General features: G+C 36.0%; 1 protein-coding gene across 1 annotated transcript in view; it reads right to left on the bottom strand.

The window, feature by feature from the left end:
- CAMKMT (calmodulin-lysine N-methyltransferase) overlaps positions 1-13326 on the bottom strand; it is a 211683-nt gene that overhangs the window by 7391 nt on the left and 190966 nt on the right. The window contains exons 9-10 of the mRNA XM_058021049.1: positions 6360-6423; positions 801-932 (exon numbers count right to left, since the gene is read on the bottom strand). Of these exons, the coding sequence (XP_057877032.1) occupies positions 801-932; positions 6360-6423 (196 nt within the window). The remainder of the gene's footprint in view (positions 1-800; positions 933-6359; positions 6424-13326) is intronic.

The raw sequence follows: 13326 nt of genomic DNA, 5'->3' as shown, positions 1-13326 counted from the left end.
CAGTTCTTAGAAAATTGCAAGAGGTTATGTCTAAGGTCACATGGACCTACAACAGTGGATTTCTTTGAGGTATGAAAGAAAGATCTCAGAACTGCAAGTAATAAATATGATTTTGATAAGCGCTTCTCCAGGAAAATAAGAAATTCCTAAAAAGTTTTCTGTGAAGTGCCTTCCTCTCCATGTCTTGTATTACTCCACACTTATAAATAATAAAAAAGGAGACTGATAACAGTAGTTTTATGTAAGCAAGCTTAGAAATCACACTCAGATAAGTGCTTTTGACCTAAATCTTGTAGCGCCTCGATCTGACATACAACCCCACAACTGTGAAATTCTGTATGAGATTTAGCAGTTTGAAGCTGCCAACTGACCCAGCCATAAAGCAGCCAGAGATAAGGATTTACGGTACGATATGATACAATTAGACATTCACCTCCCATTTATTTCAGTCCATTTCAGTATATAAACTATTTAAAAGTTGCAGGCTTTTTATTAAAATGTAAATGCTTGTATGCTGTATATTTATAGGCAGCTAACAACAACAAGAAAAGACTCTTATAAATTAGATTTCTATGAATGAAAACAGTAAACAGGAGATGCTTCTGCAAAACTCTTCTAGACGTGCAGAGATAAAGGATGGCTCTACCACACAAAATAATCAGATACAAAAATAGCTGTTCAGAAACAGCACACCTAAGGAGTACTTTAATCAAACATTTAGGTTACCTGCCAAAAGGACCATGATCTCTTCAAAATGCAATGCGGATTAAAGTGTTATCTAACACAAGCAGAAAACTAACCTTGGAGTGGAAGTTCGAAATGTGTTCATCATAATTTTCATGTCTTTGGATAGAGAAACCAGCTTTTTCAGCTAGATTGCAAAACTGGTTTAAAGTATTCCCTCGGAGTGGAGCAAATACCATTGCTTTTCCCTGGAACATTAAAAAGAGAATTTATAAATTTTTAAAACTGGAAGGGAACCAGATATAGCATACACCTGACTAAGCTTTTAATATGTTCAAGCTGGAAAAGTCAATTGTTCTCTTGTTAAAATACTAAAATAGGGTAACACAAATACTTGTTCAAAATCTGCAAGATTTCTGTGATTAAACAAATGCAATATTGAAAGTAATAAATAAATAAATATTTTCTTTATAAAACTGCCAACTGCAATACATCTGCTTCTTTTCATAAAATAAGGGTGTCTGTGGATTACCAAAATAAAACACAGAGAAAGGATACAGAGCATGCACTCAGTGGAAAATCCATTTGTTAGCTCATGATCATGCAAAGACTGTAAATAATTATTTTCTTTTTTCTTCCTTACACATAGAAGAGGTACCTCTCATTTGCTGTCAGTGGAATTACAACGGTATAAAACAAGGCAAAATGGGAGGCAAATCAGCCCAAATCATTAATTTTTCAAAGGTATTTTAAACTACCTGAGCAATGCAACTAAATTTGACCTTAAATTGCTAAATTGCATTTAAATCAAGAATTAATGTTCCTGAATACTCATTCTTCTTCTTGCAAGATGATCGGGCCATTTATGATGCCCAGGAAATACCTTATGGTCCATTACCTAATTTTTTGTTCATCCTTCTGTATTTAAGGAAACAAAAATGACTGTACCTTGAACTGATTTTAGACACTCCGTGGAAAGTACTTGCCCAAAACCTAACCTACTTGATAGAGCACCTCTTGAAGTCTTATTTGCAGAATTAATTCTAATTGGCTGAATACTGTGTCCTGTCACATGGAATGAAAAGTGGTTGAAGAGCTGTAAACAAAGGTTAATATCAGCCAACAGCATATCACACTGAGGGGAACCATGAAGTTTACTTTAAGTTCCTGTATTTAACTTCTATGTTAATGAGAGCTAAGATTAATTTGTGAGGTGCTGTAATCAAGCAAAGAGACCAAAAACAGTTTTGGGGATCTGAAAAACTTGTGAAAGGATTAGATGCTGTGGGAGCACATTTAGCTTGAGAAAACGCAATCTGCAAGCCACAGGAAGAGTGATCAGTACAGAGAATTTCAATAGGAATGCTGGAAAGTTACAGTGCTGACACAGACACTTAGTGAGGAGAATAAGGAACAAATTCTGTGTCTCACACACGCACACGTACACCGAGACAATGCACAGTGAGGCAGCAATAAAAATGCTATGTCAGTACCTATGGTGCTAATGTGCACTTAAAAGATTCCAACCATTAACACCACAACACTATATTTATTCTCACAACAGCTCGGTGAGATAGGGAAATGCTGTTACCCTCATCTTTCTCGTGGGAAATTAAAGCACAAAGGAGTGTTAGGGCAATATCCAAACCAACTCAACTGCTGCTCATTTGTGAAGCTGTAGCTTTACTTCTGTGGCAAAATAAGAGGTGCAAAGGGGTGTAACTCCCACCGAAGGCACTGGAATTGCTTATGTAAATGCTAGGTCTGAATATAGGCTCAGCTCAGGATGGAAAACATTAAACACAGGAAATTCACAATCGGTTCCCTCACATCCTTGGCATGCTTTAATGTCATCAGACAGAAGTGGGCAGCAAAGGGAGCCTTCAGCTGAGGATCCTGCTCCTCCTGCTGCCATCTCAGCTCCCCAGAATGTTGTTCTGCAGAAACCTTTCATGGCATAAGAAGGCCAAGACTCCTCTGGAGACCCTTATTTTCACGATCACTGTAATGGGAAAAATGTTCCTTATCCAGGGCTTACTGACCATATGACCCACATTGGAGCTTTAGATGTGACCGAACCTCATGAACAGAGACTGCTGGAGGTTACAGACCCTACACTGGCCACCGATCCAGCAGCTCTGATGAGGTGCTCGCACAACAGCATCCCTTTGCCCCTCTGGAGTCAGCAGTCCATGCGTTCCTTCTCATATTCTCTGAAGACTGCTTTCAATTAAATTTGAAAGAGGAGTACAGTAATCAGTGTCCTGATAAATATGGGATATAATACAGAATCAATCCCCTGATTCTTCTCTTGGAGGACTATTCAAAGTTTAATTCTAATTCAAAAGTGTCTCCTAGGATGATATTTAAAGAATGATATTTAAAATACAAAATGGCTTTTCCTCAGATGGAAAAACACTTCCAGTAAATTTGTGAAAATAAAAAACACAGAGGAAAATGCCAGTTCTAATAGTCTGAAGTGTCACTAAAATGCTACAGTAAGACAATAGGACAGTCATTCATATTTTGGATATGACTTTACTCATCAGTAATTACTAAATGTGGTCTTGTTTGCTGGTACTAAGCTCAATAGCATCCCATTGACTTCATTGGCATTTTGAATAGATAGGCCACAGAAGAATCAAAGCCTTGATAAAAAATTGTTCTTAATTAGGGAAATATGCAAAAAACTAAATGCTTATTCTGAGATTGAAATTAAAAGTAAATATTAATTATATAAAAACCTCCTAATGCTGGCAAATCAAGTAAAATAGGTTGAGAGATATAAGATACAGCCATTCAAGAGAAATTTGTTCAATGTAATGTTTCTGTGCCTAACCCTTTGAATGGGTTTAAAGGTGACATTTGCCTCTGTAACAAACTCAGATAGAAAATTCAGCCCTCAGTAAATCTGTGAGCTGCTCATTTCTCTCTGTGGACTTCTTCCTGCACCAACACAACTGTCCATGGGGACAGTACGAGGAACCAGATGAGGGAATGATCAGAGTCTGGTTTCAAAGCAAACAAAAAGTTAACCAGAACACATCATTCTGTGTAATAAGGATTCTAATAGTCAGAAATATCATTCTTATTGAAAAAGGAAATACCACAGATAAATTTTTAATTAACAGTAGGAATGGACTATGTGTTCTGAATCTCTCCTTCAAGAGAGCTTTGGAAGGATATCTGTTATTCTCTATTTATTCCACTTTTTCTGTTACTAGTGTTGGTTATTTTCCCTAGACTCTTCTAAACTAGTTGTATCCTAGTTATATTTGAAAAATGACTTGCATTTAGGTATGTCAATTTTAACAATTTGTCAAAGTATTTCCAAAATGGAAAGTTCTAAATTTGAGACAAAATAATTATTGTAGAAGAATGAATTTAATAAAAGAAGTTTATGCCTTAGCTTGGGCATAAACTAATGCCCACAAACTATTCTTAATTATTGCAACTAGAAAATAAGTTCACTATTGATTCATTTGTCCTTTAAAAGGCTAACTATAGTGCCATTTAGTAAAGTGCCCTCTGACATTATCCTTAGATTTATACAGGTTAACAAGAGCAGTGAAATTGGTAACTATTTCATACTTGTGATGGCATCTTTTGAGATCTCAAATGAGCATGCGTTTTTATTTGTGTCTTTCAAACCATGAAGACATATGCTCAAAGCAATCTCTGCTGAACACGTCCTTTTTGGACAAAAGAGCTCATTTCAGGTGTCTGTACTCCCAGCTCACATCCTATACACTAGTCTGCTGTCCTCTTAGTTAAAAATTGCAGTAATTTGCAAGGCCATGCCATAACTGGATATCCATCCATACAGCCATTCATAAAGTAGATTAGGCAACTGAATTTAGTTAAAAAATACCCTTTGGATAGGGATCCAAAACTCTGCAACAGAAATTCCTGCATGGAGCATGAATTTCTTAAGTTAGTTTTGCTGAAAAGAAGTAGGAACCATTTGCTCTGCCTAAAATGGTTATTGACACTGACTATGCTATAGATCACAATGTGCAGAAGCAAACATAATTAGGAAGACAGGCAAGAAAAAGCCTTCTCCCTTTACCCCATCTACATTCACAAAGGAGTGTAGCTCATATGCTCTGAAATATAAAGACATATTCTTTGAATTTGAATTAGCTGATTGGAGTTGAGAGTCAGGCCAGGTTTGGCTTAAAGTCAGCCTAACAATTCCACAGTTACCAGGGCACCTCTTACACACTTCTCTTCCTCCCACTCTTGCTCTTCTTCCCCAGTGTCCTTTCATGGAGCCAGTAGAATGGCACATGGGAATACCTGAAGAACCAGTTGCTGACATTGATCTGGGCTGAAAAAAAATTTTTTGGTATTGCTTTAAACTGGGATCTGCTTTGTGTTCCAGATGACCTGTGGTCCCAAAAATTATTGCAGCTTGACAACTGTTGGTACTTCATGAAAGTCAGAATGCATCACTCTGAGCAGGAGCTGCTTAACCTCTTCTTACTGCCACTGACAGATATATCTGGGTAACCTTCTCCTCAGGGCGGCTTCATTTTTCCTGTCTTCCTGGCAGCCTTGCCCCACAGCTCATTAAAATAATTCAGTCTTAAGTAACTTGCCTTAGGTCACTCAGGAAAGTCTATGATAGAACTAAGAATAGAAACCTGATCACTCTAAGCAAAGAATGGGATTACTTACACAACTAAAATGACTCGGGTTCTTAAGCCTTTGCACGTTTGGATCTTCTATTCCTTTTACAGAGCAAATCTCTTGTACAAAAAGTACAAAAGTACTACAAATTTTAAATACAGTTTGGAAATTCACTGCTAGTATGAAGTGTTTTGTTTTCAAATTGGAAGTTTACCTTATTGGAAGATTTGGATGTTAAACATGAATGATAAAATTTCTGTTTCAAAATCCTACTTAGAGCAATTACCTAATGTTTTCTTCTTTTCTTCTTGGGATATCTTCCCTTCTTTAAATATTTGAGAACATATATATATATATATATATATATTTTATATATGCATGGAACAGAGTTTTTCTTGCCTGCAAGTCTCTCTGAGTTAAACAGCCCAATAGATTTAAATTGATAAAATATCTCTTGAGTGACACTTATGTAGAATGTGTAATCATTTTATAAAGAACATAATTTCATTATTTTCTAAGGTATAAAACATGTAAACACAGGGCTTACTTCATGGAAATTGTTTTAAGCCACAGTATACATGTAAGCAATTTGCTCATTTTATATAACCATAAATGAAAAGGAAAAAATATTCTTTCATAACAAATAAATACACAATGACAAAGGTTACAATTGAAGGGATTAAAAATGACAGAAGCCAACATAAAAACTTTCAATATCGTATTTTACTTTAATATGAAGACATTATTATCAAAGGAAAATACTTGAGAAACGCTTTGATAAAAATAATCTGACGCTATCTTTGAAGCGGTTTCATTTATTTTACTACCCACTGTGTTCCTTATCAGAAGGCCAAGTATAAGAAGTTTCCTAGTTTATGATTAGGAAAGAATCTGATAGATTAGAAGACTCAATTGAAGTTGGACATAATAAGTATTAAAGTATTACATGACATTAATCCTGCCATTCCATTACTCTCTCAATCATTGTGCACAGACTAATTATTCTGAAGCCAGTGTTCAGGAGAAAATAGAAACATACTTACACTGGGCTGGAGTAATCTCTTTATTGCATCAACAAGGCTAGCTCTGTACCGGTCCAGAAACAGGCTGACATTGAGAAGAGAACAGAATCCAGATTAAAATGGGTTTTCAATTCTAATGATACTAATGCAGATAAGTACAAGGCTAATTACATATGTTTACACAATGCTGTAAACGAGAAACTGTGGTCTACATTTCTATGCAGTTCAGGTACTTTTAACATTTAAAAGGACATAAAAGGAAATACGGTCTAAACAAAACCTAAATTGTCAGCATGAAATAAGTCTTTATATAGCTGAAATTCACCAGTCAGACATACTAGCTATTAAAGTAATACTGTATCAGAAATGAGGATCAACCCAAAAAGCTAGCATTCTACATGTACATACAAGGGGGATGGAGTTTTTGAAAATGTTTTCTATTCTATTTCAGGTGTTACTATTAAGGGTATTTTTTTCCCTTCTACCTTCACAGATTTGGCATTAATTCTTACCTATGATACATTTTTGCTATATTTCTCTATCTATCTCTAGCTATCCTTGTAAAGATTTACAAGACCCTACCTCCTCCCTCTCTCCAACGCTGTTGAAACACAATGGCCCAGATTGTGCAGAGTTGTCATCTCTCAAGAGTGCAACCCTTCATCTCCAGCATGGGTCCCGCAAGGATAGCAGCAGAGTCAATTTTCCCATGCAATGTTGCCAACACGCTCAGCCCTATTTTGGTGTGATTACCTCATGATTTGAGGGGATAATTCATTCTTCGTGCCCCTCAGTACCTTAATGTATATACTAATAGTGGCAGCCAGGGTGCCAATCACTCTTGACTAGATATTTGTGGACATGTAGTTACTGTGGATGAGTGCATTTACAATGGTTAGTGAACAACCATCTGATAGCAACTGATGCCTTTCAGTCCTTACTACCGTGGGCTGCATTTATATTGGTGATTCAGATAAGAAACTCTATCAAGCAGGCCACAGATAATGTGATTTTTTTTCTTCTTTTTTTTTCCTTCCCCCCACATTTTCTCTGCAATAAAACTGCTTTCCAGCTTGTGTCAAGTTCAAGTTTCATACTACATGGCATTTTGTCCATTCTCTATGGGTTTTTTAATATATTCCCTTTCCTTTTATTCTCAAACTTCTTTTCTGAAGAGATGTGGGTAATTTTTTTTCCAGTTTTGAAATTCTGAAAGAACATAAAGAATAGATGGAAACACTGAAGTGAAAAAAGTAGTCTGCCAACCACAGGCCTTTCATCAAGAATAGAAGATGTGTGAATGCAAGGACACTCCACAGCTACCAAGGAGAATACTGTATCATATGCCATAGAGGCGAGCAGCCATGCAAGAACTGTGAATCTTTGCTACTCTGGAACAAACAAAACAAAACTTGCAAGTGACCATACTTCATTAGTAAAAACTGGCAGAACCTCACACTGTTGAGAAAATATAGTAGAATGGATAGCTATATATCTTGAAGAACATTCAACATACCTATATATGTTGAAGAACATCTAATCCAGAAATATGATCTGATTTTTTTCTCAAGAATATGAAATACTAGCTAACAATTTTCCTGATAGCCTGGCTTACAAGAAAATTTGAACTTGAGCAATTGGCACGATGACAACCCCTCAGCCTTGATTTATCTTCCTGGAAGAACTTTACTGAAAACATGGGTGCCTAAATTTAATTAGTTGAAAAAGCATCTCTTATCTCTGCTGTCTCTGGGGTATTTTAATGACATTCACCTCATGTTGATCCCTATACAGATAGATGATGTAAGACACTACTTCACTGGGAACTTAACCACCTGCAGAAGAAGTGGAATAGATGATTCCTCTCCCAAAAGAATAGTGAAAAGTAATTAATTTTTTCAACATGAAACATCGCAAGCATGCACACATTTAAGACTTCCGGGGATCCTATGTAAAAAGAAGCACATTCTGAATGAAAAGTGCATTTATAGTATTTTTATTATTGCAGTGTAGTGGAAACACAATCTTGGGGCAGCTTAGCAGTGTTAAAATCCCCTTTTCATGGACCTGAATACCATTCTCTTTTTTTTTTTTTTTCAATGAGATAGGGGCACAATTGCTGCTACCAATCTTGTTCCTTTACAATGAGAACTACAGACCTTTGTTTGCCAAAAGCTGCGTGTCTGAGAACTTAGTTTTTTTCTGCCCAACCCCAATAAATATTTTGGTGACACTGAAGGTATCCATCTTAGCTTAGGAAAGCCAGACAACCTGAGACAGTTGCCCTCCAAGAGACCTGTTCCTGGGAACATGACTTGCTCCAATTGAAAATAGTTTCTCCATACTGTGGTTTCCAAACTGTTGCTCTGTGAGCCATGTACTCTGACCAGAAGGAGCAGAGAAGACTGGAAACAAAGCTACTGCAATGCAATGACTCCAGGGAACATATCTATCCTCCCTCTGAGTCAGGGGATGCCTTAAATGAGCAAAATCCTGAAGAAGTCATTAGGTAATCGGTGCTGCAGACAGGAACAGCACAGGATTTGGCCCACGCAAGGGGATTAAGTCACGCAGTTTTTCTTACCAGTGGAATTGTATGACTAAATATTACCACAGCAGACTGAAAATGTCCCTGAGAGCATCCTTCAAAGCTCACAACATGTGAGTTCCTGTGTCACCTGCTCTAGGTGACCCTGCCTTGGCAGGCAGGTTAGATTTGGTGATCTCCAGAGATCTCCCTTCCAACCTAAACAATTCTGTGAACAGCTCAGTAAAATTAAATAATGCATTGTTCTAAACCACTCACACACAGTTCTCACACCTCAATTCAAATTTGGCTTAAGCCTGCCATTACTTTAGCGGTAATATTTCATGTTTATGTAGCTCAGGACAGGAATAGCAAGGTTTTTCTTGGGTCAGCAAGGAAGTTTCAAATCACAGCAACAGAAAGGTGAGAACACAGCTGATGATTTGGCCTTTGTTTAGGCAATGCTCTTAACCTGTGAAATCTGGATGAACAGGCAGGTGACATTGTCACCTCTCTACTCTCTTACTCTTTAATTAAAATTTTAAATTGCAATTAAAACCAAAATGAAACTTTATACCAAAACTGCAGAGAAGAAGCAGTAAGCCACAAGGAAATAAATTTAAGAAAACAGGTAGATTCTTAGTTTGCTACATGCTATTATCCTTTTATCTTCTGCCTCACAACAAGACACATATGTTTTATAGGCTATGATGTGAACTTTTTGGTTTTTTGCATGCTCTGCCATTGGTAAAAGAGTTTACAGGTGTACTTCAGATATTATTACATTCATATGTAGTGCCTAATGTATAAAGCCATTTATTTTTTTGTTCACTTTCAACTACATGAGTGACGTAAACTAAAAAGACTCTTATTTCTGTGTCATCAGGTTCCAATGCACTTGAAAGTGTGTGCCAGAAATCAGGCCTAAAATGGAAAGACAGAGGTCTTACTGCATTCCTGCAAAAAGATCTCCTTAAAATAAGTCAAATAAACTAACGGAGACAAAATTGACATATTTTAAGGTATTTAAAGAATACTTTAAGTTCAGGTCTACATTCCTGGCAAGGCCACAACTCCCCGTGACTTCAGCAAAAATCTCAGCAGTGAAAGTAATGTGGGATAGCTCCCCCTGGCCTCTGTTATGTGAATACTTATGCATGTGCCAAACTTCAAGAATAGAATCATTCTAAGTAAATAAAGTGGGATATTATGCATTTCCAAAACAATACGGAGTTCTAAAACTTATTTTGCCTCTACATCAAATTATTTGTGAAAACTTGCTTCACAATAACGTGAAAGTTTTTTATTGTCTCAGTCCTACTGGCCTTTACTCTCTCTTTGGACTAAAAATCTTGGAACTTTTGTCCTCAATAGAGTATGTACACTATTTAAATAATTATAAAATCTGGGGCCCTCAAGAACTTTGGGAGAGTCTAGTGTTTGGCCTGTCCATCCAGGCACCTGTGATTTTTCCTTGTCTATTCAAACTCACAGTTTCAGCACCTGGCTTTATATCCACAGGTGTAGGTCAGATGAAAATCAAAAATTCTGAGAGCCCTCATTTGGCCTTAAAATGCCCCCTGAAAAATATGAGATGGGTGAATATGTTTTAAAGGTTCCATTATTTCAGTATTATTTTTTACTGTATCCTTTTTTCAAGTGTAGTCTCACATTGATTTTTTTACTTATTTTTATCTAATAGTTGACATTTTAAAAATTATTTCGGAACTGCTGAACCACGAAACTATTTTATTGTCAACATCCTGAATGGTTAAATAATGACTAGCTTTCATAGTTTGCCTCTTATTTATTTTATAATCTAGTTGAGCTACTAAATTTAGCTGTTAACTAATAGACTGTTTGTTCTGGGAAATAACTTATTTTCCACTCCTGCACACAAGGTTTATGAAAGTCTGACTGTAAATATATGAATATAAATATATCGCTGCTTGCTGTAATCATGTACATTTTTACTTGAATCTCCATGTGGATTTGGAATATGTTTATGAATAGAGCTTGTTTTCATGTAAATGGGATCAAGCAGTACCACTGGTTAGCTATTCAGAGAATCAGACAATATCACCCTTGCTGGAAATACTTCAATAAAAATTTATCCATTGTACCTAATATTTGAACTCAGATTTTTTGCTTTCTAGTTCTCTGTTCTAATCTCGGATTTTATTGACTGACAATGAGCTATATGATGGTGTTAAACTAAATTAAATCTATTCTATCTGTTTTTTATCACTGCATACTTCAGGTTTCAGCTGAGAAGCTAGAAGAAAAGAGATTTTCTTTTTTCCTCTTCAGTGGCAGCCTAAAAAATTCAGAGAGCAAAAATCCTGCCAACAGTTCTCAAACCGATTATATATCGCTGAAGAGAAATACATGAAAATGAAAAGATGATTTCAGTTTGATAAAGCATGGAACATTTCTTTCCTCAGCCTTTTCATATACCATAAAACCTAGTGTCCATAACTAAAAGAATTATTTCTAAAAGAAACAAACAATAAAGGGATTTTCATGTTTATTAAGTTCTATGCTATGCTCATATATCTGTGAGCACTTAAAATAAGAAAACAGAAATAATTTGTGAATAAATCCAAATTCCTTAAACTAACCTGCACATTTCTATTTATTTTTTAGAAATCTATAAATATTTATACACTTACCTGCATCTTAAGTGCTTCAAAATAAATGTACAAAATGCAGGGATTGCAAATGCATTATGTATTTTACCTGTCATGTCTGATTCTTTGTTTCCTAAAGAAACTACACTACTTCCAAACAGACTGGGAGGGGTATTAGGCCAGAATATTACTGAAAAAAACAACTTAAGTCTCACTCCACTCTGTTGTACTCCCAGCACAAATAGGATGACATGGTGTGAGTATCAAGAATACAAGAGACGGCACAGCCAGGTTGTTTTGATATTTGTGTGAAGAACAAATTTAACTCTAAATCTCTTGGCAAGACCTTGCTTCACCCACATAATCTGGAGAACATCCATATGTGAGCCTTGTCTAAGCCTCCGAGAAGACTGCTGCCCTCCTGCTCATGTCCGCCAGCACTCTGATCTGACTTTCATACTTAATCTGATCTAATCCTGTCCAGCATTAACTTCATCTGTGCAATGAAACCTGGAGTATCCATTCTAATATTTGGTGAGGAAGGCATTTACTAAATTACTTGCTGAAATCATATGGTGTTGTTTAGCTCCTTATTTTAATCAGATGATGCATTTCTGAGGCACATTATCAGCGATTAGATAGAAACCCTCCTCTGTCCTTTTTGGGAACAAAGAACTTTTCTGAAATTAAATGCTAAGGGAAACAAAGCACTGTTGCATTCTGAGAACAAATAGGTGTTAGAAAAAGGCAAAAGATCACTAAACACATTTTCTCCAGAGCTATACAAAACCAGTAACTTGGTGAAATAAGAAGAGTTAGCTTTAATAGCATAATGTGAAAGAAAAACAAAAGCTTTAGAGGAATAGAAGACATTTTAAAAGAACATTGTTTTAAAAAACAATAGACAGCTTTGTACTTCCCTTCCCTTGCCTTTTCCTTTAACTATTTCTAGGTAAGGTACATAAATTTGCTGAACTGAGCAGTTCTAGGAAGTCTCTGCTTTCAGAATTTCATCTCTCACAACAGTTACGAGCCACAAAACACAGACAGCATTTTTTTTTTGTTTGGATATGTAATGGGTCAAGAGCAAATATCCATGAAGGAAAGACAGATTGGTTTAAAAATATCTATTCTCCTAAATAAAATTTGCACAGTTTTATTTTTTTTCACACTGTCTACATTTATATAACACAAATAATTAGTAATGCACCATTTTTAAAGCTAGCATGCAGCAAATCCAGCACAGCACAATCCCACAAATGCAGTATCAGAAAAGGGTTGTGTCAATAATCAAATCTATTTGCATAAATTTTTAAACAAGATACCATATTGCTACATGTATCTACCTTTTCATAAATTAAGTGCTGAACTCTTATTTTTCTTACCATAAATTATCTTATAATTACCATCTGCCTGTGTAAATAATATAAAGCCTATACCTCCAGATATTGATGTCAAATAGATTTAAGGAACAGAATGCGATGGAGGTGGAAAAAATGGTTTGAAAATCTCTTTTTCCTTGGAAAGATTTTCCAGGGAGCAAAAAATATATCCCCTTATATCAATAGTCAGATCTTTCCTAAGAAGTAAGCTAATTGAGCTGTTTGTGTTGATAAACTCCCTTTTCTCCAGACTGTTCCTCACTGAGCCATAATTATTTGCAATTTGCCTAAGTCGTCCATTTACTGATACGTCAAGCATGAAACAGAGGCAATTCCAGAAAATGGAAATGCTTCTCAAAATCAATCTTTGGGAAATAATGTGGTAGAAGTTACTGTGTGATAGAAGACTACCTTATAACTGTCACATGGAGATGAATATTAATTTGTTG

The sequence above is a fragment of the Melospiza georgiana genome, chromosome 3 (assembly GCF_028018845.1).
Source record: "Melospiza georgiana isolate bMelGeo1 chromosome 3, bMelGeo1.pri, whole genome shotgun sequence".
Classification (NCBI taxonomy): Eukaryota; Metazoa; Chordata; class Aves; order Passeriformes; family Passerellidae; genus Melospiza; species Melospiza georgiana.
This window is presented reverse-complemented; position numbering and strand designations above follow the sequence as displayed.